Source organism: Choloepus didactylus, chromosome 5 (assembly GCF_015220235.1).
Source record: "Choloepus didactylus isolate mChoDid1 chromosome 5, mChoDid1.pri, whole genome shotgun sequence".
NCBI classification, from domain to species: domain Eukaryota; kingdom Metazoa; phylum Chordata; class Mammalia; order Pilosa; family Megalonychidae; genus Choloepus; species Choloepus didactylus.
In genome coordinates, this window is record NC_051311.1 from 47917213 (window position 1) to 47945106 (window position 27894).

Genomic DNA, 27894 nt, shown 5'->3' on the forward strand with positions numbered 1-27894 from the left:
CCCACAGTGGGAATACAGGTTGGCTCCACATTGTGCCCTGGAGGGGGTAGGGCAGGAGCTAGCAATGGCACCATGAGCTTTGTCTGCCATTTTTCAGGCTTTTATTCTTGATTCAACACTCGCTCAGTTACTGCCACCCTTTAATGTCTTCCAGTTATAGTGGTACCTGTAAAAGAGTAAACGCTCACTCAGTTCTGGAGGAGAAAAGGATTTATTTATGATCTTGCAAGAAAGGGTGCACAACCAGAAACGTGGTGGGCTGGGCAGGAAAAAGAACATGGCGATATTAATATCCTACCTCTGATACGCAGGTCCCTCCCCTGTTTCCCCATTGGCTGGGTACTCCGAGAGAGCTAACTAGCCTGTCTTTGAGATTTTGAATTGTACAGCCTATCTGAGAGAGCTCATCAATTTAAAATTCCTGCTGGGAATTCCCACCTCCGATTATACCCCATAACCCCTTACATTTCAGTAACCCTGGTTATTTTTCCCGTATAAGGAGCTGGCACTGATTTTAGGCTCATATCATGGCTCTTTCTCTCTCCTTTCCTTTATCACAGAGTCTGTTTAAGCCAGTTCTGCCACCATTTTCCCTATTCCATGCTGCCTTTCTGTGAAAGCTAAACTTAACCCTTTCTTACAATGGCTCTGCTAGTTTTTGCTAGTTGTTCTAAGAATATGTGGGAGGATGGCACCCTGAAGCATCTTAGGCCACCATCTTGGTCAACTATAAGACTGAGAAGCATTCTTGGTCAGCATAATTTTTCTTGATTTCTTTTGAGGTTGCTTGTCTCTATGCATATGACATAACTTTTTGTTAATGCATCCTTGTAAAAAATTGGCAAATGTTTCTCTATTTTGGATCTTTGAGGTATAAATTGGCATAATATATTTGATTACCACTTTGAAATGTGAGAACATGAAGCTTACGTTATTATCAAAACTGAACTTGTATATTTTAGAAGTCCTAATTTCTACTTTTCAGGAAAAAAAATCTGAAAATACTCCTCCCTTTATCTATCTACTATAGACAAGACAAACAGATGACTTTAAAAAACATCTATCATGCAAAAACATTTGAAATTTTCCCATGTTTTGTTGGATCCAAAGTGCTCAGGGTTATGCTGGATCTCAAAGAGCCCTTCGGTATTTTGCCAAATCATTCTCATTTCCAGGAAAGAAGTGGACCCTAATCTGTTTTCAGGGCAACCCTCACACCTTAGAGATGAATTTCCCCCAAGCTGCTTCCTGGGAGGAATGCAACTTTTTACAGTTCCCATTTTGTGAAAGTGGGATAGAAGCAGTTTCTATCATGACATTAACTCTGCTCTGTGGAGGAGCACTTACTCTTTTTTATGTTCTTGTATCATTCCTATCTGGACAATGGCGAGAGAAGCAAGCCTAGTTCTCATTCAGTCATATATGGTTATCTTATCCTGGCAAATTCTCCATATCCTAGGAATTGGTAGAGATGTTCCTGAGGGAAGGAAAGCAATTTTACTTTCCAAAAACCTACCTCAAGTAAATAATTTCATATGTTTTATAAAACTCATCATCCCAAATTTTATCTTCATAAATATTTCACAGTTTACCCACACCCACAAAGCTAAAATTACTGTCTACTTCCTGTGTACTAGATTCTTATCTTCATGGATTGTCCTAGGTTCATCATTTAGTTCTATAGGTGCTTCCAAAGCTATAGAATTGCATAATTAAACCTCAAGGTATTATAGTTTATTGCAAGCACTTTTCATATTAAGTTAACCCAAGATGTAGAAGATAGCTGATTTTATATTCCTAAACCTCCACCAGCTAAGTTACTCTCCTTGGTCATATATGCTTCTCTCCATCCTCTCCTGATGACAGCAAAACTGCACTGATTTCTTCTTTCTCCGTATACCAAGGCACTAAAATGATGTTAACCTGAGTCCCCAGTATCCATACATTAGGAGCCAGATGTTTCACTTTTCCACTCTTTCTTTTCAGAATCTTCTCTCTGATCCTTTCTAGCCAAGTCCATTGCATTCAATAGTTTTTGAATGCATGATCCAGCTCATGTGTCCTTATTAAAGGGATTAGTAAAAAAACCAAATCCTCCAGATGGCCAGGAACTTCTGAAACATCCCCCATCATCTCTCACACTTTAATGTAGTGCATTTCATTTTATCCTGCCTCATTTCTTCCTCTCTTTCCCTGTGCTTTTTTAGTGTTTGCTCTCAGCCTTCTCCTTTGAGATACCACTTGGTAAATCTGCTGCATCTCTCATCCACCCATTCAGGGCAACAGGATCTAGACAAAAATATTTATGCCTGCATCTACCCAATTGAGTAGCCATTCTTTTAAAATGCCTGTAAGAGAAGATGTTTCATCCATTTAAACATATGACAATATTTTGTTCTATGGGTTATTCAGAGCCAAAATACAGACAGTAACATTTTCACCACACTTGGAATCCTATTTTACTTATTCTGAGGTCATTCAAAGTCTGAGGAAGTCACTCAACCCTGTGTATTTTCCTATTCTATATGATTAACCTTTGAAAACTCCCTATGAGGGATATTTGTACATTGAGTTTTATTTTAATAGATGATACACTATTCAAGTTCATCAAACTTTCTCTTGCATTGATATCTGAAATTTGATGTTTATATTAAAGAATATGTTAGTGCCTTGTAGTGGAATATCATTGTGGGAAGAAGAATAATGGCACCCAAAGATGACCACATCCTAATCCCCAGAAACTGTGAATATTTTATGTTATATGGCAAAAGGGAATTGAGGTTGCAGATGCTCAATTGCAGATGTTAATCAGTTGACCTTGAGATAGAGAGAACATTTCTTGATGGGCCAAGTCTAGTCATATGAGTTCTTGAAAAGAGATGCTTTCCCAACTATGGTCAAAGGAGATGTGACAACAGAAGAAGGGTCAGAAGGAGGCAACATTGCTGGCTTTGAAGATAGAGGAAGGGATCCACAGGGCAAGGAAATTGATTTTCTTCCAGAGCCTCTAGAAAGGAATGCAGCCCCACCAACATCCTGATGTTAGCCTGGTGAGACCTGTGTTAGACTTTGGCCTATAGAATGGTGAGATAATAAATTTGTGTTGTTTCAAGTCACTAAGTGTGTGGTAATTTTTTACAGCAGCAATAGGAAGATAATTTGATCACCAATATCCTGTAAAATGTAGAAAGATGTGGTAAGCAAAGGATTTGGATGGGAAAAACAAAGGCAAGAGTAATGACTGAGGGCAGGGCAGGGAGTCTGCGATCCTGGGGAAAGGAGTGCTTCTTTTCTTAGTTGGGGCAGCCTCATAAGGGCAAGGTCATTGCACACCTTGGATTTGCCATTTTTATGCATAATGTATGTGGCTGCATTGCTATGGATAAAACACTGTTGTAGCATGACTCAGATGTCTGGGTAGTGCTGGAGGATTCAAGGATCAGGGGAGCTAGATCATTTTTTTCTTGCTAGAAACACTGTATCCACCCAGGATATTTTCTTCAATGCTGTCAACTATGGGGGAGTAATGGACTAACTATACCCCCAGCCCTGGGTCTTAACTCCAGAACATTCTGTCTGTTTGACAGTCTGAAAACATTCTAATAAAACTTTCTTTCCTTTTTCTCAGAGCCTGTGTTACTATGACACTGATGAGACCTGTGGGGGAAGAATGCAGATGCTGAAGCCAGAGGTCATCAGGAAGCCCTGTGTTAAAGCCAGGAGGAAGGGCCTGATTTCCAGAGCCTGGAAACAGCAGGGCGTCAATTTCCTGTGTGCTCTCTGGATGCACCTTCTATGAGTCAGAAGGTGTTCTAGTTTGCTAATGCTGCAGAATGCAAAACACCAGAGATGGATAAGCTTTTATAAAACGGGGATTTATTTCACTACACAATTACAGTCTTAAGGCCACAAAGCGTCCAAGGTAACACCTCAGCAGTCAGGTACTTTCACTGGAGGATGGCCAATGGAGTCCGGAAAACCTCTGCTAGCTAGGAAGGCAGCTGGCATCTGCTCCAAAGCTCCGGCCTCAAAACGGCTTTCTCCCAGGACGTTCCTTTCTAGCAAGCTTGCTTCTCTTCAAAACGTCACTCACAGCTGCACTCTCTTTCTTCCCCCCCCCCCGAGTCAGCTCATTTATATAGCTCCACCGATAAGGGCCCACCCCCAATGGGCGGGGCCACGCCTCCATGGGAACATCTCATCAGAATCATCTCCCACAGCTGGGTGGGGCACATTCCAAGCAAATCTAACCAGCACCGAAACTTCTGCCCCACAAAACTACAAAGATAATGGCATTTGGGGGACACAATACATTCAAACCGGCACAGAAGGGCACACACAGAGGAGTGTCCCTGCGACCTCCCTCCAGACCAGGTCTGCCACTTTTCTCACAGAACCTCAGCAAAATATGTATTTTCTAGGCCATCTCAGGTTTAGGAAAAACGCTCTTGATCTGCTGTACTTCATATTTCTACATCTTTTGTGATACAGTTTTGTTCTCCACACAACTTTTAAATGAGTACCACTTTCATTATGGGCTAAGACAGATTCTAGAGACAGACAATATAAAGTTTGGATCCCCATTCTGGACTTACTAGTTCTGTGGGCTTGGGCAAATTACTTAACTAATCTATGCCTCAATTTCTTTATAAGTAAAATGGGGATAATGATAGTATTTACCTTATGGACCTGTTATTACAATTAACTGAGTTACTACAAATAAATTGGTTAAAACAGTGCTAGACATAGCTATTCATATTATCTCTACTTACTACTTTTATCACAACACTTTTTTGAGTATTATTTCAGTGACAGTCACTGTGTTAGACTATTCACGTACTGTCTCATTTAATCCCCACCCCAGTTCTAAGAGTCACATGTTATTTACTTCATTTTATATTTACTAAAACTGAAGTCCTAGGAAGATTCACTTCCTAAAGCTGATAAGCACCCAGATCTGTCTGATACCAAATCCTTCACTTTCAACCACTACTTTTGAATATTTCAATGTTTCTATCTTACATGCTTATGCTAGATTTAAGTGGTGAATCTTCTGTTTTTGCAGTTTGGTTTCCAACCTCTTCCTGTAGGAATTCTTTTTTAATTCACTTCAATCTTCTCACATGAAATAGACTGGGTAAATTCTCCTTTCCCTGCTTTCAAACCTCCCTCATTCCCATGTGCTCCCCACTGCCTCCGTGGACACTCCCTGTGAGCCTTGAGTGGATATCCCTGGCAGGACTGGCTCTGTGTACATGCCAGAAGTGCGATTCTTTTTTTTTTTTCTTAACATAATTTTATTGAGATATATTCATACACCATACAATCCTCCAAAGTGTACAATCAGTGGTTCACAGTATCATCACATATTTGTGTATTCATCACCATGATCATTTTTAGAACATTCACATTACTCCAGAAAAAGAAATAAACAGAAAAAAGAAGATCTCTAACATCCCATAATCTTTACCCCTCCAGAAGTGGGATTCTGATGTTAAAAAAAACCCAAAGTGTCTGCTTTCTTCTGGTGTTCTATCCTTCTTTGGTTTTGCTTTTACATTTTAAAAGCACTTCTTGCCAAACTGAACATATTCTTATATCCAGGTTGGCATCTTAAATTTCAACGAATGTCCCTCTCCATGTTTTTATTTTCTAAACATTCACTCCTTCATGTCCTCATTTTATGACCTGCTCCTGTTTGGTTTTAACTGTTTCTTTTCATAAATGCTTCCTACAGAAACAACTTCATGGGATAGAATACATTCCAGGGGCAAAAATGCCTTGCCATTTTGTGCTGCCCCTGTGGTAGTGATGATGGGTGGGTCCCAGTCTCCCCCCCCCTCCCCCTCCCCCTCTCCCTCTTGTGCATATCTGCATGAGTATGTTTATTTGTGTGGCCACCTTACAGTGGGAGAAAAGTTGGAAAGTGAATAAGTGAACGGGCTTCTCTGGTTTTGTAGGGTCCATAAAGTCTCTGTCACTGCCTCCTCCACCTCCATTTTTTAGAAATAACTCTTTAAAACTGCAAAACCCATTATTATCTCACGGGCCATACAAATACAGGCCATGACCATATTCGGCATGTAGATCATAGTTGGTCATCCCCTTCCTAGAGAAAATCAAGGGCCCAGATGGTTTCTCTGGTGAGTTTTATCAAATATTTAAAGAATAACTAATGCTAATCCTACACAAAAACTTTCAAAAGTAGAGAAGAAGGGAGCACTCACAGAGGAAGTGATTAAAGAAAGGGGGCCTAACGAAAGGAATAGATCTTGGGTTTGGGAGTAGAGACAGGAGAGGCAGGTCCTCCTCAGATGAAGGGGTACTTGATGGCAGAGGTGAACTCTCCACACCTCGGTGCCCAGTGAAGGAAAAACTTCTGCATGGTCGGCCTCTTATTGATGAAAACACTTTCACCAAAGACCACCTTTTTGGTACAGTTAGGGAAGTCTCTGGAATAGCTGCAGGACATTTCTAACTGTCAACAATCAAGGATCCAGGAATTATTAGAAATGGATATATTGGAGCCACCTTAATTCCCAGGACTTTTTATAATCTTTCCAGCATCCATGAAGTTTGTATGAGAAAGTGATAGCAATTAGAGACGTAGAACAAATTGGAGTCTTAATATTCAGCCTGGAAGGAAAGACCTGGGACCAGGGAGTGGCAGTGTTAAGACTTCTTATCATGGCAGAGGACTCACCTGTCTTCAGAGGAGGCAGAAGGAAGGAAGGTGGAGGGTCCTGGTTTCCAAAATAGGGATAGATATCTCCTGGCTCAGGGCTCTCGCTGCACATGGAATTGAGGAGATCTCTGTCATGGCCAGGAATAGTCTGTGATAATTTTCTGCTTCTATCTATTCTTGCAGGATAAGTTTGATTCCTGGAGAATTACAGACACTGACTTTGGAGCATGGTTGTTGAGCCTTTAAGCAATGATTCATGTATCTGAATCCAACACCCAGTCCTATATTGGACTTCAACACCATGCTCTCAACTGCTTCCTATACCAGTATTTGGAAATTCCAGAGGCTCTCAAATAAGCCTAACTCACCATCTTTGCTCCAGATTCTGCCTCTTGCCTGTAATATCAAAACTAGAATTCTGGGTAGAATTAGTAAGTATTACAATGAAAATATGTTTTAAAATACCCCCCATATGTGAGCATATATCTTCTGTTAAAGAGCAAAACAAATATACACACACACATCTACATCTATATATACATCCCCTTTTACATGTCTCTCTATCAAAACTCATACTCTATTAGGGAAAAGAGTTTTAATTTACCCTGCAGCATTCTCCCATGTGTGTTTGGGATTATGGCTCATTTTGCCCTGGTTCTCAGTCATTATATATATTATTATTACATACTAATATCAGAAATTAACTGTTATCTATGTCTCAGCAAATGTCTGGTCCAGGAAAACATCCTCTCTGATTCTCTAATCATATTAGACTTCTTAAGGAATTATGCTTAATAAAACACACCTTTGTTTTCAAGGGACTTGTAGGTGGAAGGCATGAAGGCATAAATACAAATGCACCAGAACCCGGAAAAACATGCTACTTGGAAGAACATGTAACTACTTGAAGACATACTTGAGTCAACTCTCATATCATTCTTCCTTCCTTGTTTTCTTCTGTTCTTTATTTTTCTCTTCAAGTCAGACATTATACTCAGTGCTAGGGGTATAAAAGTGGATGGACAGCAATCTTGAGCAAAAGAATAATATTCTTGTGAAGAGTCAGTATGAAAAAATTATGGTAACATAATAATTAGTGTAGCTTTGTAACAAGCAGTGTCACAGTAAAGAAGAGCTGAGTCTTTTCTCTTTATGGGTGTCAGAAAAGCATTTATAGACAAGCTAATCTCTGAGCTGAGAATTAAAGGATGGGAGACAGTTGGCTAGGCAGACAAGAAATGGTAGCTATTTCAGATACAGCAAAGAGCTTTTTATGCAAAGATACAGCTTTGTGATTCAATTTGGCCTATTCAGGGACATATAAAGGGTTCAGGAAAGACGAGTCTAAAGTGTTGGAGTGAATTTGGAAGATGTGGACAAATTTTTAGACAATGCTCCTGTTAGTGAAGGGCTCTGTTTGTTAAAGTAAGAACTTTAGACACAAGCTTGTGAATAGTGGAGAATTGTTGATCACACTGGTAGCAATGTATAAGACAGAGTAAAGAAGATGAGATAAGAGGCTGGTAGACCAGTGAGAGAGGCATCTCGTTTTTTTCTAGGTAATGGATGATGAGGGCATGAACTAAAGTAGAAGCAGTGAGCAAGGAAAGGAGCAGCTGCATCAAATAAATATGTGTGTTTTGAAAACTGTGATGCATCTCCTGGCTCTCCCTTTTGGAATGATGGACATTTTCCCCCAACTGCTAGCTGTGTTGCTGGCTGTCAACCTTCTTTGTGAATTGCCTTGGATGAAGAGGGCAACCCATACCCCAAGGGTATGCCCTCTTCCAGGGAGAGTAGGTATAAGGCCTGGCCTCCTCACCTCAACCTGGGATGATTCTGAAGGGCCACTCCATCTTCAGAGCTTCTGTGGGGTCAGTTCAGGTCTTTGTTAAGACTACAATGCAACCCAACTTCTCCATCTGCCCAATCCTACTTCCTTCCTTTCTTTTTCACCCAGGTTGATCACAGAGCATTTTCCAACAAGTTTCCTACATACTAATCTTCTCAAAGTTTGTTTGTGCCAGAGAACCCAAACTTTGGCAATGTGGAATAAAGAAGTAATAGATTTGGAAACCGACTTAATTTGAGGACTAATAGAAAGAGAGGAACCAAGGATGGTTAATCCAATCTTTGAGATAGAGACATAGTGTAACACCCAGATGAGTATATGTATGGGATAGGGAGATAATAAATTCATTAAAAAATTTCTTGATTTTGACTTGCCTGTGGATCAAGCAGTTGGAAGTAACCAGTAGACAGGTGAATTTACCAGTCAGGAACCTGTGGGAGAAGTTGTCATAATTGTGGATGAGAAGGTTAGGGAAGAATATTAATATTGAAAAATAAAAGCAGGGAAAAAAAACCATAAGGAAGCTTATTAGAAATGTCCAGTAAAAAGTTCAGTGAAACAGTTAATAGCTTATGAGAAAATAATTATCATTGCAGATGAGACTGTTAAAAAAAGTGTGCATAGAGAATAGGGAATGAAACTCCATAGAAAACTTTTTTTTTTTTTTTTAAAGAAAAATGAATGAGACAGAGGGGCCCATAAAGGGTCCTGAACAGGAATGGCATTATTTTTGGATGAGAACAGGTAGAAAATGAACAAGTTGCATTTTTTTTTATGTTTGAACAGCCACCAAGTCCTGTAGATTCTTTTGTTGATATACATGAGGCTTATGAGGTAAGAATACAAAGCCTTAGGAATAAGTCTGCAACTTTATTCCTAGGCAAACTTTTACATCACACAATGGCAGTCCTAGATTGAGTGTTTTTGTGCTTAGACCTCACTGGCTCCTAGGAGGATCTCCATGGCAGGGAATCCAGGAGTTTATTCCAGTGCCTGGAGAGAAGGTGTCTCCAAGCTCCTAGCTTTGTTCCTATGTTGGGGAGAGAACAAAATTTCTGAAATTCAATATATTCAATATATCGGAGAATAAGAAAAGTCTGTCCCTTCTTGCAGGTTAAGTTTAGTCTCAGCAGAGATCAAGGTGTGGGCAGAAGATAAAATGTTATTTTCATAGATCACAGTCTCTGGTACCTGAGCTTTATTTTCTAATCAGATTTAATGATAACTAAATTTATTTAGAGTGAAATTTTAAATCAAGCTAGTCAGTTTATTCTCACTATAAAGGCAACCAAGTATAGAGCTGAACAGCAGAATTGAACATGGAGGAACTTGGACGGAGAAAGGGCAGTCAGGACAAAGGGCTTCCGATTGGAACAAAATGGAGCAGGGGATGTTGCAAAGTGGGTGGAGACATCAGCAAAAGAACCCTTGAAAACCACATTATATTTGAGTTAATGAGAAACACTCCAGTTGCAAATCATAATGGGGTCGTCCAGTGCTCAGATTCATTCTCCTGAGAGGTCTATTGAGCTAGCTTCATTAGAATAGATAAAGAGAGTCAGTAGACAAGAGAATTATATTTAGTCTCAACTATGATTTCAGGGTCATCACATAGCCTGGGGACATTAACCCCAGGTGGCTCTCAGCTCAGACTGAGGCTTACACTGCCTAGGACCACACAGAGCTCTAAGGAGCCCACGTGCAGGGGAGTATGGGAAAGGCTTCTGACCCTTCTAAGGAAATAGCTCCTTTTGTGCTTTCTGTGTGGAGAGCAGGTGGCCAAGCAGCACTGTGCAAATAACTGCTGGCACAGAAGTAAAGAGCTGTCTGGTTGGGGATGGCTGTCTCTACGGACAGGGAGAATTTAGGCTGTTCCTCTCGAGAGACGCTGTACCCATCAGAGACTTCTCCTTTGTTAATGTCCTTGACATCCAGTGAGTAGTAGATGAGTCGTAACCCAAGCCCTGGGTCTTGTCGATACCAGTACATTGCATCATGACCCTTAGTCTGAGTACATTCCAGTACAATGTTCTTTCCTGTCTTTATGATCCCATTTCTTGGGGTCTGGGTAACACCAGAATCCAGAGAACCTATGGGAAAACAAACAGAAGATGGAGACAGAGCCTAGGAAGGGTCCTGTTGTTGCAACCTCAAGGAAGAAGCTTGGAATCAGGACCTGGAAAATTTAATTCAGGGATGTCCCCATCTGTTTCCCAAACTCACCTGTTCCCAGGAGACAGAGGGCCACACAGCAGAGGAGCCTGGAGTCCATACTGGCGAGGGGCACGATGAAGGTGTTTCCAGCTCTGAGTGTTGCGGGAAACAGTGCATGGAAGTAGGAAACTGGAAGGATTTAGTTAGTGATGCCACTGTCCCTCCCAATTTACTGGCCTCAGAGAAAGACAAAGCTGCACTCTCTTTATCTCAATTCAGGCAGGTAGTGCGCTTTGGTTTGCATATTGGCTATCTTACTAGTGGATGCTGATTCTCTACTGCCCCCTCGTCTTCTCATCCTGGTCCTTCACTGCCATCTATCAGAGAGTTATCTCTCTCTCTTTCTTCCCAGTTTTATCTGTTTCAGTTGTTCAATGAAGCTTCAACCTCCCCTTGAAAACAGGCCATGAAGAAAATTCAGAATTGTTTCAAATAAAGAGTCTAGACTCACTGGAAGTTTGTGAGACTTTCTCTTTTTTCTGTGTTTATTCTAACTGTGGTCTAGGTAAACTATGCAATTTGAATATATTCTCTATCAACTTTGAGGGTTTTTATTTTGTTTTGTTTTAAGAGGGGCAATGTTACTAATTTTTTCCCTCAAATTTCTACTCTTCTTTAATGGCTCCTGTTTTCCTGGTCAATGTTTTCTGGGTGCTGGATCTCTACTTAAAATATTGGCTTATTCTTTGGAAGTTATTCATTTAATGGGGATATGTATTTCAATGAAATACTTAATATCCTCACTTATACTTTGAATTAACTGAAAACAGCTCATTAAAGAGGTAATTTTAGTGTGACTATGAATGGAACAAATTGCAAATACAACACAGTCACATTTATAGTGTGAACCCTTGTCTGATATGGTAAACAAATGGCTATTTGCTGCTTCAGGTCTGTGCCTGCTCTTGGCTTTGACTCATCCGTGAATACAGTGGACATTCTACACTCATTTATCCTGCTGCATATCAAATAGGAAAAGCATTTTTTGAATATTTTTATTTTTTATTACGTAAATTTCAAGCATATGCAAAGTGTGCATAATAGTAAAATGAGGCTCCAAATGCACATTACCCAACTTCAATAATTATCAACTCATGGCCTGTGTTGTTTATCTATCCCCCCACCTACTTCTCCCTCTCCTGTGTTATTTTGAATAGTTGCTGCTTTATTTAAGAGTGCCAAGAACATTTACACTGACCTCTCCCTTTTCTCTTTTCCTGATTAGAGTTCTCCATCAGTAATACCAATACGAACGTGGATTTATTCCAGTGAATTGTTTATCCTGGGGCTCAGTTAATACAGATATGACAATGATAATTAAGATTATGATTTTGAGTTTATCCTTACTGTGAAAAACAGCATTGTTCTTATTTGCAGTTCTTAAAGTGAACATGCTGTTTTGCTGCCCTCTGCTGTAGCAGTAATTTAAGTAGAAGAGGGATCTGGGAGCTGAATATCAACTATTCTTTAGGGTCACATCAGTAGAGAGAACAAAAAACTCAGATTCGGTGGTTGAGAGTCTGTTTTCCCAGCCACGCTTGACAGGAGAGGTTTGTAGATGCATGCAGGGAGAGGAGATGCAATTATCATTCCTGGAACTAGAATCTGTGCCCGAAGAGGAATGAGAGGTTATTATCAGAGGAATGAATGGAAGACACATGGAATTGGATGTGAATGGATTTGAAAAAGACATACCAGTTTCTGGAAACCTCAAAGGGTCCTTGATGGCATGGACCAAGTATTTCCCCTATTCTTGGCCTTGCTCATATAGCTCTCAAATCCTATTTATAATCTACTTTTTCTCTGACCTATTCTCTACCACAGCCAGACACAGACCACCCACATGCCATATTCTACCAATTGTGTGCTGTGTGTGTGCATAGATTGATCCTGAGGATTGTTGAAAACTCTTTTCCTGTTTGTGAGATATTGATCACAAACATCCTCTGGCACCAAGGGTACTTAAGGAGAAACAGTTGTTTTCCTACTGTTTGTTGCTTTCCATATCTTAAGATATTTTTGCCTGTTCCAACTCACAAAGATGTTTACCCATGTTTTCTTCTAGAGGATTTTTTTATTTTAGCTTTAAAATTTAGGTCTATGATCCACTGCAAATTGATTTTTTTTTTTTTATGGTGTAAGGTAGCAATAAGGTTCAGTTTTTTTGCATGTGATTATCCAGTTGAGAAAATTCCAACCCATGAACATGATATATCTTTCCATTTTTTAGTATTTACTTTAATTTCTCTTTGTAATGTTTTGTAGTTTTTCATTGCATGTGTTTGATAAATTTATTCCTATATCTTTTATGTGATTGATGCATTGAAAATGGTTCTGTTTTCTGAAGTTTATTTTTCAATGGCTTGCAGCTAGCATAAAAACAATTGACTTTTTTTTATATTGACCTTTTGTCCTGGGATCTTGCTAAATTCACTATTTCCAGTTGCTGTTCATTGATTTCTTAAGATTTCCTATATAAGCTACCATTTAATCTGTGAGTAGAGATATTTTTCCTTCTTCATTTCCAATATTTAGGAACTATTTCATTTTCTTGTCTTATCACACTATACAATGTTGAGTAAAAGTGATGAGCCATAGCATCCTTGTCTTGTTTCCAAATTTAGGAGGAACTTGCTCAATATTCACAACTAAATAGGATGTTAGTTGGAAATTCTTAATCAATAAACTCTATCAGACTGAGAAGTTTTCCTTCTATTTCCAGATTCTTATTCCAGAGTGTTTATTTTGAATGAGTATTAGATTTTATCAAATGTTTTCCCTGTGTCATATGATTATTCTCCTTTATTCTGCTAATACAGTGAAATGCTGAAATGATTTTCCAATGCCAAACCAATGTTCGCCCTGCAATAAACCCACTTAGTCATGATGTTTTATCACTGCACATACACACACACATATTTGGATTCTGGGATTTGATTCATTAATATGTTTTGAAGAACTTTTTCATACGTGGTTTCTTCATCAACCCGTTTTCTTTTAAGATGGTTTTGTTCACACACTATATATTCCATCTTAAGTAAACAACTGTTGGTTCCCTGTATAGTCATGTATTTATGTATTCAGCACCATCGCTACTATCTATATAAGGACATCTCCATTTCTTCTCCAAAGAGGAGGAAGAGTCAAAGAAGGCAGAGAGACAATAGAAAAAGAAAAAAGAAAGAGAGAAATAAAACAACAATAACAAAAAACATGACAGCTAGAAAGCAACAAAAGGAAAGAGAGCATTAACCTGAAGTAGAATAAAGAGTTAGACCACATCACCAATGCCAGGAGTCCCATGTCCTTCCCCTATTCCACCCCACCCCCATATGAATTTAACTTTGGTATAATGCCTTTGTTGTATTAAAGGAAGCATAATACAATGTTTCCATTAATTATAGTCTTTAGTTTGCATTGATTGTATTTTCCCCCCAATCCCACCCTATTTTTAACACCTTGCAATGTTGACATTCATTTGTTGTACCTCATGTAAAAACATATTCATACCTTTTATTACAATCATTGAGCTCCCTAGGTTTCCCTGAGTTACACAGACCCAGTCTTTATCTTTTGTTTTTTGTTCTGGTGTCCCACATGGTCCCAACCTTCCTCTTTAAACCATACTCATAGTCATCTTTGAATGAAATGTGCAGGTAGTCTTATCAACCTTCCTTTGTGTGTGATGGATTGCTTTTCTCTTGCTGCTTTCAGGAGTCTCTCTTTATCTTTGATATTTGATAATATGATTATTAAGTGTCTCGGTGTGGGCCTATTTATCTTTATTCTGTTTGGGGCATGCTGCGCCTCTTGGATCCATAATTTTATGTCTTTCATAAGAGATGGGAAATTTTCATTGATTATTTCCTCTATTATTGCTTCTGCCCCTTTTCCCTACTCTTCTCCTTTGGGGACGCCAATGACATGTACATTCCTGCATTTCATTTTGTCCTTAAGTTCCCAGAGGTGTTGCTCTTTTTTTTCCATTCTTTTCTCTATCTGTTCTTTTGTGTGTAGGCTTTCACTTGCTTTGTTCTCCAGTTCCTGAGTGTTTTCTTCTGCCTCTTGAGATCTGCTGTTGTATGTTTCCATTGTGACTTTCCTCTCTTGTGTTGTGCCTTTTATTTCCATAGATTCTGCCAGTTGGTTTCTTGAACTTTCAATTTCTACCTTATGTACATCCAATGTTTTCATTATACGGTCCATCTTTTTCACCATATCCTCCCTAAACTTTTTGAATTGACTTAGTATTTGTTGTTTAAGTTCCTGTATCTCAGTTGAAGTGTAAGTTTGTTCCTTTAACTGGGCCATAACTTCGTTTCTCTTAGTGTAGGTTGTAGTTTTCTGTTGTCTAGGCACGGTTTCCTTCGTTACCCCAATCAGGTTTTCCCAGACCAAAACAGGCTACAGTCCCAGAAAGAAGATCTATTCTGTATCAAGTTTCCCTGAGGGTGTCTTAGAAAACTGGTACACACTACGAGGCCTCGGGTCACTGTGCTTTTCTGCCCAGCAGGTGGCACCTGTCAGCCTGTAACTCCAGACTGGTGTAAGGAGGTGTGGCCCGTAGCTGTTTTCCCCCAGGCTCTGGTGTCTGGTTCTGAATGGAAGACAGATATTAGATCTAGGCCCCACCCCTTTCCTCTTAGGTAAGATAGACCCCCTAGGGAGAATCCATTAACATTTCAATAGTCTCTCTCTGCCTGTGCTATCTCCACCCTTGACTGGGTCACAGCACTGGGAACTGAAAATTGCTGACACTTTCTCCACTGAGCCAAAACAGGGATAGAGAACCCCCTTCAGGGCTAGTCTGTGGTCATCCTCTGGCTCTCCAAAGTCGGTCTTCACCAAAAGCCTCTGTCTGCTTGTTAGGGATTTGTTTAGAGCAGTCCACACTCATTAATTAAAACCTCAGTTGGAGCACAGCTATGCCACATTTGCTCACCTGGAGCTGCTTTCTGGCTCCAGGAGGATTTGTAGCTCGGGTTGTGGACCGGGGCTCCCAGCTTGGATCTGCAGTCTTCACTTAAGATTTTATGCTGCGATCTCGGGCATTCACCCCAATTCCGGTTGGTGTATGATGAGTGGACGGTCATGTTTGTCCCCCTACAGTTATTCCGGATTATTTACCATCTGTTCCTGGTTGCTTATTAGTTGTTCCAGGGGGACTAACTAACTTCCACTCCTCTCTATGCCACCATTTTAGCTCATACTTCTCACCTTGTACATTTTTTATAATAGCTGTTTTAAAATCTTTGTCTGCACTTTTCAACATCTGTGTTATTTCAGGAATAGTGTCCATCACATTTATTCCCTCTGTAGGGTTTATATTTTCCTATTTCTTCTCATGTCTAATAATTTTTATTGCATTCTTGAAATTGTGGCTGCTACATTGCTGAGAATCTATTTTTTTTTTTTTTGCCTTTATTTAGACAGTGCTGAGATATTTTTCTAAAAGGCAGTTAATTTATTGGCAGATCAGCTAGATCTTTTGAGACTTAATATTAAGCTTTGGCAGGGCAAGTCTAGAGTGACTCTTACCATAGTGATTGGATAGATTTTTTCCTGTGTCATGACTCCTCTGGGGCACCAACTGTCTACCCAGCATGTTCAACAAGGTCTCTGTACTATGGTTTGTCACACTCCCATATCCCCCTGTGGGTGTGATGTATGGAATTTCCACTTTTCCCACAGCTCCCCAGCAACTGCTCCTTGCCAGGCCTTATGAAGACCTTCTTATACATCTCTGCTTAGTATTTGACCGAACACTTAAGGGCACACTATGCAGATTTTTGGAGCTCTTTTTCTGTACAGCTTCCTTCTCTACAGTAACCTACCCCTTCAATCATCAACTCCCCTCTGCAACCCTGAACTCAGATCTCTGCCTCCTGACTTCAGTGAGAATACTGTGCTCAGCTTGAGCTCCACAACCTTGCGTTTCTGTCCTGAAATGGTACTAAGGCAGACACTTAGAGCAATAATGAAGGCCCCCTTCTATGTTTCCTCTCTCCCAGGGATGACAATCCTGAATCGCTTGTTGCTTAATGTCTGAAAACAGTTTCCTTAAAAATTTTGTTAGCGTAGTTTATGAAAGTAGAACAAGACCAGTAATAGCAACTCTTCATTTTGACTTGAAGCTAAATTCCTATAATTCAGCATTTTGAAGGTTCTTGACCTGTATCATCAAATTGACACCATTATAAGTAGTTTATATAAGTTAATCTTTTGCTGTGCTCTTGATCAAGCTGGGTAATATTATTCATTTTTAAGTGAACACCGAATGGTGTTCTGGGTATCATTTACTATTTGTTTCCATAAATTTATTTCTTAGGAAATCTTTTTATCTCATCCAAAGATAAATTGCTCCCTACAGAGCATCTAACTTTCTAGTGTTTATCATAAAACAAATCTATAATTTGCCATCATTACACACATTCTTTGAAATACATTTTTATGGCTCTTTTCCTAGAGACTGAAATTCCATGTGGTGTTACTGAAAGTTTCTCAAGCCTTTTATGTCTTGGTGAATGGGAGTTGTTCTGTAAGTATTGTGGAATTAAAATGGATCAGCTGTCACATGGAGAGCTCAATTAAACTGGTGATTGCAGTGGATGGAATTTGGCACTACAAATAGGTAATGAGTGGGCAGATATTGTGGCTTTAAGAAAAATGTGTGACGTTTTACTGCCCCTTGCTGTAAGCAGACAGTGGAATCTGGTTAGAAAAAAGAAAAAAATAATAATTTGAAGCAAGCTTACCCAAAGGAACAAAAAGCACAGCTGGATGGAGTGAGGCACTTTCTCAGCATTTCTGGAGAAAGGGGGTTGTTGATGAATGATGAGGTGGTCTTTGGGGCAGTAATGGCTAGAAATTCATATAATAGGTGGGAGCAATAGTGGAGGAGACAACGCTTTGAATGCCCAGCAGGGTGAAAGTAGGAAATAAGAGTTTGATCCATGTAATGGAGAGAACATGTGCCCACATAGGGGCAGGGACCACCTGTTTCCCCCCCACACCTACTGGTTCCTTGAAGTCTGGAGCAGAATGGTACCCTGTTAGGTGACAATGTTTTCAGTGTCTCAAATTAAAAAGGGACTAATATCTAGTATGTCTAAGGAACATCTACAAATCATCAAGAAAAGTACAGAAACCCCAACAGAAAAACAGGCCAAAGCTGTGTTTAGGCCACTTTCAAAACAGAAATCCATCATCACATGAAGAAGTGCTCAAACCTTCGCAATCAGAGAAATGCAAATAAGAGAGAGGGAGGGAGAATGGGAGGACACTAAAAGCATGAAGCATGAGCCAGCCTTCCAGACTGTTGTCAGTCAGTAGCCTAAAGTGTTCTCTCTCTCTTTCTCACTCTCTCTCTCCCTCAGTGACTAGAGTTGAGTGCTCCAGGAAAAATTCATAGCTAGATTGTGACCAGTTTGTTCTTTCTCCTGGGATTTTAAACCCAGACGTTGAAAGAATCGGGCTGCTCTTTATCAAGATGATGAATGATGACAACTGAATCTGTGAGCCTTACTGACCATCTTACCCTAACCATAAAGACTGGATGAAAAGAGAAAGTGTACAGGGAGAGAAAAGCATGAAGCAGACAAAATAAGAGAAGAGAAATGAAAGCAGGAGAGGCAGCCATTCCAGGCTCTGGTCAAGTGGTGCTTTTCTCAAGTGTCTGGTCAGCACTACTTGACTTCTGCTAAAAACCTCTCTAGTCTTGTATTAAATTCCACTGTGGTTTAAGCTAGCTCTGGTTAATTTTTCTCACTTCTTTCCAACCTAATACATCACTAGTTTCTTCAGTTGGGCCCATGATGAGTTTGTGTAGTAAGAGGAACAAACATTTGAGCGCTGTGGATTGACTGTGGCACAGAAATACAAGGCTGAGTCTTCTGGTTGGGAAGACTGGATTTGCAGGGTGCAGGATGAATTTCGGGGGCAGTCTCCTGAGAGTCGCTTCTTGAGCATTTCTGCTTGATCGAGAGCTTGTTCATTCTGAAAGAAAATCAAAAACTTAAACTCTTTTTTTGGGTTCTGTTGATACCAGTAAATAAAAGTATGTCCTTCTGGGGGGAAACAATTCATCTTTGCTTTCTGTCCTTTCCCTTTGGTCAGATGACCTGGAGACTGGTAACCTTGGCATCAACGGAACCTGTGAGAAAAGGAAACAGACTCTATAACAAAGCCCAGGAGGGAGATCAATTCTGCAGACACAGGGGAAAATTCTTAGAGCTGGGGCTTGGCAAGACCAGGGCAGGGATTTTTCTTCCATGCTCAGAACTCGCCTGCTCCCAGGAGACAAAGGGCTGCAAAACAGAACAGAATTCTGTCCATGGCAGCATCAAAGTAACAAAAGGATGAAACTTTATCATCCCCCATCAGCAACCTTTTTGTGACGTGAGTCTTTTGCAGACTCATGATCATCATTTTATTGCTTCATGTTACTGGGCAAAAACACTTTATGCTATTGGAAGGAAAGGTTTTATCCTAGTTCAGTAAATATAACTAGTTTGCATTTTGTTCATTGAAAAATGTTTTATATCTATTCACTAACAAAAGCAGTAAATATTTTAGAAAGTTAGAAAATAAAGATAAACAAAATAAGGAAATAAAGACATCATATTACTGCCCAAGATTATTGCTCTTAACACTTTGGTGATATTCTTTCAGGATATTTCTCTTTTTCTTTTTCCACGTAGACATACATATGTACTTATGTACATAGACTCATTCTAAAATAAGGAATAAATGCTAGATACAAAGAGTAAAGGAACAGATCACATTGTACATGCCATTTTACAACTTTTTTCGGTTAATGATTGGACTTTTCCCTGTCACTATATTTTCATCTTACCTAACACCCAGTTTTTATTTGAAGTCTCACAATTCTCTCAAAATATCCTTTATATTTGAACTTCAACTTCCAATTCTGGGCTTGGCATTGCTTCTGAATATATCTAATGCTCTTTTAATATAATACTGATCCCAATTTTTATTCTTGTTGTTATGATGCTGAGACTAGCCTTTTACTTTGAAGAATATTTTACCTTCTAGATTTGTCTGGTGTATTTTACTTGTTCATTTCTTAGTGTTTATTTTAGATTACCTCTCTTTCCCCTCCCTGATTTTTCTCTCTATCACTACTTTAAGTAAACCACTTCTTTTTATTTCTTCCAAGGAAGTAATGTTAAAAGTGTAATGTGTATCTTTCCACAGATTTCTCCTTGCTCTTTTAATTGTTCAATGATATTGTTTTTCTTCTCATTAAAATTGGATATTGAGCATATAGACAAGAAATTGGTAATGTTGCAATAAAATGAGCACTTAAGCAAATCACTCCACTTAGGAAATAAAATATTACCAGAACATTCAAAGTCTCCTGTTCTCTTTTCCACATCCCATTCCCCTTTTCCCAGTCCTATTGAGGTGTTTGTGTTTGTTTTCCTTGCCTCTCTTTTGTTTTTTAATACCTCTGTGTATAACTAAATAAAACAGTGTTTAGGTTTTCATGCTTTTGCACTTCATATAAATTGTTCCTCAAAGTGTCCCTCTCTTGATCCAGAACACCCTACACACAACCAGGCCCATCAGATGAAGTCCTACTCATTGATGGATTTTCAACTCAAATGTGACTTCATTTTAGCCTTCTCTTACCCAACCCTACAGAATTGAGCATGTCCTCCCTGAGCTCCCAAAGAACTTCTGATTATTTTAATTACTCCATTATAATTGCTTCTCTACTAGACTTGTCAGCTCCTTGGAGAAAGGATCTCTTTTCTATTCCATTTTGTATCCTTGGTGTTCAGAAAAGTAGCAGAGCATAGTAAAAGCTCAAAAAATATATATGGATAAATATAAAAGGAATAATTAAAGTATTGAAGGCACAAATAGCAAAGTGTATCCTCCAGTGTCTGTTCTCATGAGCGCCTGATTAAGGATTCAGGGAGTGCAGGGAAGGACACTTAGTAGATGAAATTTAAAAAAATGAAAATAGGGATGTAGTGGGGACTGCGGGGCGGGGGCAGGTCTGGGTGCAGAGGGGAAGTGGCTGTGCTGCACTGTGGTGCGCGACCCGAACAGAGGTACAAAGCTGCTTGGTCAGTGTGGGCCAGCTTCACAGTGAGAGAAAACAGGGCCTTCTCCTCCGAGAGGCACCATACCCTTCAGCTATGTCTCCTCTCTGAACGTCTTTTTCAACCGTGGAGTAATAAATCAGTCTCAGGCCTTGCTCTGCGTCTTGCCGGTACCAGTACATGGCATTATACTGCAAATTCTGTTTACACTCCAGGGTCCTAGCTCGTCCAGCCCCAGAGAGCAGGAATGGTTGCCCCTGGTAGATTTCAGCGTCCGTGGGTCCTGTGGGGTAAGAAGACAAAGGCTGGAGAGAATGCTCAGAAGGGAGCCTGCTGCTGTTGTGAGAAGAGAAGGTACAGGGGTAGGGGTCTGGCAAGCCCGGGCTAGGAATCGCCAGCTGCCATCTGCTCACCTGCTCCCAGGGCACAAAAAACCACATAGCCGAGGACCCAGCCACCCATGGCAGGAGCACGGCCTCTTTAATGCTCCAGACACAGGCTGTGTGAGAGAGGCCAAGGGGAGACATGGAGATCTAGGGCTCCCTCTGGGTCAATGTGCAGAATTTGTCATTGCGATAGTATGCCTGAGTGTCAGCTGATTTGTCACATGGGGAAATTTAGGCTTAGAGAGAGCCTCCCCATCTGCCAAAGGAGTTCTCTATATCCCTCCTAAATGGCCACATGCCCTCTTGGTGAGAATACCCTCCCCCTTCCAGGCCAGAGTCATTTTCAGAATGTCATGTGCCTGTGCACTAGCTGTGAAGACAGCTAGGAAAATAAGTATCTACAGCGTTCAGGATCTATCATGAGAAACATGGATTCTTACCAATACCCTTAAGATGGAGAAGACCCCAAATATAAGGAGTTAGATGTTCAGTTGTTAAAAAGAAATACACCAAATATTCTCTGTTCTCTGCTTATAAGGAAGGAATACAATAGAGATGTGTGTGTGTGTGTTGGGGGGGGGGCTATAATTTTAGCAACAGCAAAATGCTCTAAATTCATTCTTTCCGGATTACAGCAGGGATTATGGAGCTGGACAGCCTGGGATTAAGTCCCGGTTCTGCCTCTTTTAAGCTATGTAACCTTGAATAGGCTACTTAACCTCACTTTGACTTGATTTTCCCACCTGTAAAATGGGATTAAAGAGTAGCTACCTCAAAATTTGTTGTTCACACACACATACACACACACACACATAACCATTTAAAAGGGTTCTTAACATAATAAGCACCATATTTGTGTTTGTTGTTATTATTTTCTGGACCAAAGTTTAGCTCTGGTTTTTCCAACCTATTGTTCTAATCCACAAGGGTTTAGGAAGCTAATAATGTGTCAAGAAGAATCAGGTATATACGTGACATAGGATCATGACAGCTAACTAAAATATTTCCCAGCACTGAGTTGAAATACATAGAATGAGTATAAACTCATTGTGTAACATAGGTTCTGCTCATAGAATCCCATAAAAAATGAGATCACAGACTAAGACATTCTTAATAAATGCAGTAATTTTGATAGATAAATGTTTTTCAAAAAAGTTTATCTGTACTAAAAGATATTTTCATGGTGAAACTTTTTGTTGAGAGCTGATGGCCTAGAAAGTGCTGTTGCCCCCTCCTGGAAAAAAGGCAGAAGGTTGTGTGTGTGTGTGTGTGTGTGTGTGTGTGTGAGAAAGAGAGAGAGAGAGAGAGAGAGAGAGACAATGGAGAGATGGAGAGGAGGTGAGGAGGAGAGGAGGAGGAAGAAAATGATGTAGCGATTCATAGTGAGAATCATCAACAAGTGCAGCAGGCAGCAGTGTGGGTAAAACTTTGGGAAACCATATTTGCTAATGTGGTTACTTCCAGTGACTGGGTCCAGATTTCAGGCTCTCAATCACATCTGCGAGGTTGATAGGGCTTAGAAAGGGTTCCTAACCTTGTCTGTGCCATGCGTGGACCCTTTCGGCAGTCTGGACTCCTACTCAGAATAGTATTTTAAATGCAGAAAATAGAATGTACAGTGTCACAAAGGAAACCAATAGTTTTGGAATAAAGTTATAAATCTGTGATATATTCATATATGTATATCCATAAAATTCATTTAATAAAATATATCATGGTAAGTCTGAAAAATACCATGATTTCAAAGTAGTGATGAGAGTAAATGACATTTATTCTATATCGTATGATATTAAAGTAAAGTATCTGAGATTTTCATATCAACTGTAACATGATAAGAAAATATCTGTGATTTGTATCAGTGACTGCCACAGTTGCTACTAATAATGCTTATTCCCCTACATTTATCATAGAAGGAAAAGCTATATTTGAGTTAGGGAAAATAAAGATGTATTTTTCCCATTCCCTTTTGCACCCCCTCAAGTCTATCTATGTACCTCTTGGAGATCCGGAGTTCTCAGGTTAAAAATTCCTGCCTTAAAGGGAAAATGTTTTATGATGGAGTCTATGGCCATGGAGCTCTAGGAAGTCTGGGTGTCCTTGGAAATATTTTGTGTACATGTGCAAGTCTCTCATACTGTCAAAGGTGTCCTAATTAAAAAAAAAAAAAAAGAAAGAAAGGAAAGTTTTAAAATACTTCTTTGGACTGATTTGCATACCTAAATTATGACAATGATAGGCACTTGCCATAATTGTATTCTAGTCCCTGAAATACAATTCAATTTCTATAATCTATCTTGCTATCTGCCATCTTCATTATCAGTTCTATCCATCATTATCTATATCATCAACATCATCACATCATCATTATATTATATATGTTTTTCCTGGGGAGTGTTATTGGAATATAAAATGGTAAGGCACATGAAATTATAAGACACATACTCTCTTGTGTGAAAGACTAGGGCTTTCTAAGAAAGCCTAAGAAATTCTGTAATCAGAAACAATATCCCTAAAATGGAATTATGAAAAGATATGTACAGTATCTATTTTAAATCAGTCCCTTACACTAATATATATTACTAATTCTGAGATACTTCAGGCCCTAATAAATGGTAATATAGACATTATCCTCATGCACAGAATTTTAGGAAATTCTACTGGATTTAAGATCTTTGTTGTAGTCATTGTTAAGCAAAGTCATGTTTAGAGATAGCTCAAAGGAGTAAATAATTTTTAAAAGATTATATTAATTAAATGCTTTTTCCCAGACTGCAACAGATTCCCCAGTCTGCTCTCATCCCATGCCTACTATTGTTATCATAATATTTCACATCCCATGGTGAGGGGACAGTTGATGAGCCTGAATATTTGACCTTCATCATTAATTGGTAATTCTTCATCTAAGTGCTTATGTCTTCAAAATAGACATGGAAAGATAAACTAAGAAAATAATAAAAATTATTACCTATAAGGGAAAGGAAGAAATAGGGTGGAGGGAACAGGGAAGGATATAAGATTTATATGAATATATATTTATTACAGTTGTGACTCTGGAAAGAAGTAAATATTTTACATATTCAAAAATAATATTTAATCAACAAAAGGAATTCCTTCAAATTGAGAGCAAACGAAATGATCCTGACGGTAGATCACATTGGTGAAATAACATAGAGATAAAATTATTTTAAGTGAATTTTGAACACAATATTTTTGCTATGTATCCTTAGTAGAATATATTCAAAGACAATTAAATTTCATTCAGTGATCTAATTATTATTAATAATATTGGTATTCATCTGAAACAGATACATGTATTTCCATAAAAATAGGATATTTTTTCTATTATCTGAGGTGATTGATAATGAAGCACATGGCACCACCTATGAGTCATTCTTGATGAAAAATAATAAAATCTGAATCAAAACATGCCTTTAAAACTAGTTACCTCTTGAAGAAAATGCCGTAAAAATAGGAGCAAGGTAAAGACAATACTGGAAAGCAAACAGACAAATCTAGATTGTGGGACATGCTTTAGGATATTTGATCTAGTTTATGCAACAAGTCAACTGTATTTTTGAAAAAGAGCCATGCTACTCTAGAATGAAAGAGATTTAAGTGATGTGTGGAGGTTGTCTGGATCCTGATTTACATAAAAACCAAACAGGGTCTTTCTGAGACCATTAGGAAAGTTTGATTATGGACTGAAAATTGAATAAAATGAAAAATTACTGTAATTTTGTTAAGTGAAATAGTGGCTCTGTGGTTATAAGAGGCAATGTCCCCATGTGTTTTAAAAATGTACACTGAAGAGATAGCAGTAAGATTAAATGATATCTTGGATTTATTCCAAATAATTCAGAAAAATAAATAATTTAAAGAGGAATAAATGAAGGTAACGTGATAAAGTTTTGATAATTATTGAATCTGCTGACTATAGGGGGTTTACCGTATTATTTACTTTAATATGTAATTGAATTTTTCATAATGAAAACTTGCCAAAATTAAATGTGGATTCTAAGGATTTAAGTCTCAAATTCTGGCTTAGTAGTTGTGGCTGGATCCAAGGAATTAGTATTTTTAACCTGGGGCTCCAAGGAATATGAAGGCAAGTGATGGCAGTCCATATTTTGAAAAGCATCCCATAGTTATTTCTTCCCTGCAACCTGAAAATTCTAAACTAATATATAATAGAACTGAAGAGATCATAGTAGCAGATTATTTAGATTCAGTGGGAGAACTAGATCAAAGACATAGCCCTTGGAAAATGCACTGCTTAAAGAATGATTAAGGAGAAGAAATCAGCAAGGAAATGTAAAGGAAGGGAAAGGAAAGAAGCAAACAAGTTGAAAGGCAACTGGGGTAGCCAAGGAGGAAAGAGGTTTTGGATGTCAAGAGTAATCAGCAGTGCAAATGCTGCAGAAAGATCAAACTGGATAAGAAATTAAAATAGGCATTTGGGTTTGGTAATAATGAGGTACTGGGCCATTCTGGTAAACAGGGAAAAGTGGAATTTGAAGAAACAAGGTCAGGCAAGACATTTAGTGGTAAAAGATTACCACTAAATAATCTTTAGTGTTTAGGGTTATAGATTAGTCATTAGAAGTATGCAGAAGTATATGCATGAATAGGTTTGTTTTGTTTTTGTTTGTTTTTATTTTTTTGTTTTTGTTTTTGCTTATTTATTTGCTCATGATTGGAGAATGTTAAGCATATCTGGAAGTGGAGATGAAAGAGCAGGTGAGGGAGCAACTGAGGATAAAGGACAGAGAGGTGCTAACGGATGGAATCTAGTAACGGGAGAGGTGGGAAGATGGGATGTAGGGGAAGATTACCTCATTCTATAAGAAACAAAGGAACTAAGAATGGAAGTCACAGTGAAGTAATGGCAGAGATGAGTAAATAGAGACTGGAGAGAAATTAGGACCTAACGAACAGGCCAAATTTTAAGTTATTTTGAATTATATATTTGACCTATTTGAATACAATTAATGCATTAAACTACTCCATACCCATAGTTGAATATGTCCAGGATTCATTGGTCTCCCATGATATGTTAATTGTAAACACTGAATGCTCTTCTTCTGCCATAACTTTAATTTTTTTCCACATAAAACATATTAATCTTTCTCTCTTCCTAAGCTACAAAGACTCAACCAGGGACATTTTACATTTTAAGCTGAGGCATTTGAAATCGATATATACACATTTTTTTCACCATAGGGATTATATCCATAAGGCTACCAACTCTACTTTTGGCCATGATAGAGTAACAAGGACTAGACCTAACACCCTGTTGTTAATAACTTGAAAGCTGGAAAAAATATAGAAAACAACATCTTTCAGATAGTGGACAACTGGCAGAACAGGACTATGATCCCCTAGAGGAGGAAAACAAAGTAAGTGACCCTCCAACCACCCCAGATTTTTGCTTGGGGGCAACTCTTGGACCACAGGTTCAGGGAGAAAGAATCCAATCACAACCCGGTTGCATTGCTGTTGAGGAGAGAGAGATTGGAGTTCAGGGAATTTGAGGTGCCTGGAAGCTGTGGAGCAGAATTCTGGCAAGGAGGGATCTATGGCAGAAAAAGAGCACTAGATATCTGCAGTGGGGCCCCTTAAATCAGTCGCTCTGTACAAGGCCACACATATACGAAATAAATCTCCATAAAGCTCCAAAATTAATGACTGTAAAACTGTAATTGAACAAATCCCAGATTTCACCCAAGGTGGGGAGACAAAGAACAGATGGGGCAAACAGAAAACAAAAGAAGATGGTAGAGTTTAACCCCAATATATTGACAATTAAATTAAATTAAATGTAAACAGTCTAAACAATTCAATTAAAAAACAGAAATTGTCAGTCTGTATACTGAAGCCTAAGGAACATTGAATTGTTTTGCTGGTAGAATGAATAGAAAAATGATCCTGTATTGTAGGATTGTGGATTTGATGAAGAGGACCCCAGGAGGAATAAGAGGAGAATTTACAGACTTGACCTACAGAAGTGGTCAACACCAAATTCTTTGTGTCAACACCAAATCCTTTACTTTAAATCATGTGCTTAATTATAAAACATTTCCTTTGATTATTCTTAAAGGACTCATTGGTTTGTTTTCATAAGCAAAAGGTACCTCTTCTTAAAGTGCTCTTTGCAGAAGTTTCACAACTTTTAATTAGTATATTTTACCACGAAGCAGGGCAACACCAACACTTACACGGTTCCCGTAGGAAATGAGGCTGACATTGTGTGCTCACATGTGGTTGCTGATAAACACTAACTTCTGAAAAAGGTATCTTAATGTAACATGCAGAGGCAGATACATCAGTTGAGAAATGAAAAGACCACATTGAAATAGTCTAATGTGAAATCTTGGCAAAGATTTTTTAAATAATTAAATTCTTTATGAGTATGAAAAAGTACATTCATATTAAATTTATTAAAATAAATTTAGGATAAGCTTAAGATAAATTTAATGAAATATGTGCAAGACCTGTGCAACAGAAACCACAATGCAATGCTGAGAGAAACTAATGAAGGCCTCAATTAAAGGGAACTTTTTGGAGAGATGAAAATGTTCTGGATCTTGATTTCCCTGGTCATTTCCCAGGTGTAAACATTTGTCAAAATTCATTGAAATGTATACTTAAAATGGGTGCATTTTATAGCATGTGTTATTTCTCAAT

General features: G+C 38.8%; 3 gene segments (V, D, J or C); all 3 read right to left on the bottom strand.

Moving 5' to 3' along the window:
- Positions 1–27894, bottom strand: part of LOC119533990 — a 193005-nt gene that overhangs the window by 66258 nt on the left and 98853 nt on the right.
- The window catches only part of LOC119533988, a 209656-nt gene that overhangs the window by 57066 nt on the left and 124696 nt on the right, over positions 1–27894 (bottom strand). The window contains 1 exon segment of the C gene segment in view: positions 23166–23175. Coding sequence covers positions 23166–23175 — 10 coding nt within the window.
- On the bottom strand, positions 9800–11101 carry LOC119533995. The segment is given in 2 exon segments: positions 9800–10627; positions 10761–11101. Coding segments are annotated over 2 exon segments (453 nt in total).